General features: G+C 48.3%; 1 protein-coding gene across 1 annotated transcript in view; it reads left to right on the forward strand.

Moving 5' to 3' along the window:
- The window catches only part of AK5 (adenylate kinase 5), a 188,041-nt gene that overhangs the window by 171,522 nt on the left and 15,098 nt on the right, over positions 1 to 1,421 (forward strand). Inside the window, exon 12 of the mRNA XM_023751811.1 lies at positions 766 to 882. Within this exon, the coding sequence (XP_023607579.1) occupies positions 766 to 882 (117 nt within the window). The remainder of the gene's footprint in view (positions 1 to 765; positions 883 to 1,421) is intronic.

The raw sequence follows: 1,421 nt of genomic DNA on the forward strand, positions 1-1,421 counted from the left end.
CTCTAGCTGACTGTTACTTATTTGTTCATCCATTATCTGTCTTCCTCACTAGTATGTCAACTTCACCAGGAGTTAATTTCCCATTATCTAGGGATAGTTTCTGACCACCCTGTGGTGCCTGCATTCTCCGAGACCCTGCCCAAAGCCGGGGGAGCTGGGGAGCCAGGGAACAGGCTGGGGGCATTGCTCCTGCGTCCCTTCCCAAGCTTCCGTACATCTCTCCTCCTTTACTTGCCATAGGCACAGGTCCTATCTACATTTCTAACAGAGAAAGTGCTGTTGCTAGAAAATGCTACTTCATAGCTACTGAAAATCTTCTCAAGTTACTGGCTGTCAAATCTAATACATTTGCTGATAAAAATCAACAGTATGTTTTGCCTAGTTTTAAACTGCCGTTCTGCCTAATTTATGGGGTGCTGCCATGTGAAATGCGGCCACTATATTTTATCTCATCTAAGATGCCATTATTTCAAGACACCCCAGCCCAGTAAAATATAACCAGTAAAAATATACCAGTAAGAAAAAAACACTAATAATTAAATTATGCCCAGCACTGATTGTAAGATACCTACCCATTTCAAAGACATTAAAATGTGTGTCAGGGAGAGAATGAGGCTTAGAGTTGATGAGAAACAGCATATTTCTGTCCGCTGTTAATCCTATCTGACCCGCCCTCCCTCTGGGCTGGGCTGACCGAGGAGCCCTGAGGCCATGCAGGCATTGCTCTGGGAGGAGCTCCGGTCCTGACCCCTCCCTCCGCTGCAGGGCATCCTTCTGGAGCTGCTGCGGGAGGCCATGGCGGCCAGCCTCGGCCACACCACGGGCTTCCTGATCGACGGCTACCCTAGGGAAGTGAAGCAAGGCGAAGAGTTCGGGCGCAGGGTAAGTGTCCTTTTGGGGATTATCCCAGGAGAGACGTGTGGGATGTCACTGAGGTTGGGAGATAAATTCAAAGTCTCTTGCCTTCCCAATGACATGAATCAAAACTTTCAGTTACAAATGGCAAAAACTCACACAAAGTTGCAAAAAAAGAAGAAGAAGAAGAAAGGAAAGGGATGGTAGTGATGGAGTTATCGGCTCAAGTAGCTAACCGGTCCAGGCGTGGCTCACTGCATATCCAAATTAGTTTATCCATCATCTGACTTCTCCTAGCTCTTGGATTGTCCTTCCTGGGTGTTGGCCTCATTTTCTTCCTGTTCCAGGCTTATCTTCCACCATCTAAGTGACCTCACAGAAAAGGGTTTCTATCTGCCAAAGGGTCCAACAAAAGCACCCGGGGTTGTGTTTCCTTATCCTGGGTTGTTAGGTCACAGGCCCATCACTGAACCACTCACTGCGGCCAAGGGGGAGATGGGAGGGCCGCTGGTGGAATTCCCAAGAATATCCCCATCCGGGCCTGGAGGACCAGGGCAGAAACTAGA

This window comes from Myotis lucifugus, unplaced genomic scaffold (genome assembly GCF_000147115.1).
Source record: "Myotis lucifugus unplaced genomic scaffold, Myoluc2.0 scaffold_25, whole genome shotgun sequence".
Classification (NCBI taxonomy): domain Eukaryota; kingdom Metazoa; phylum Chordata; class Mammalia; order Chiroptera; family Vespertilionidae; genus Myotis; species Myotis lucifugus.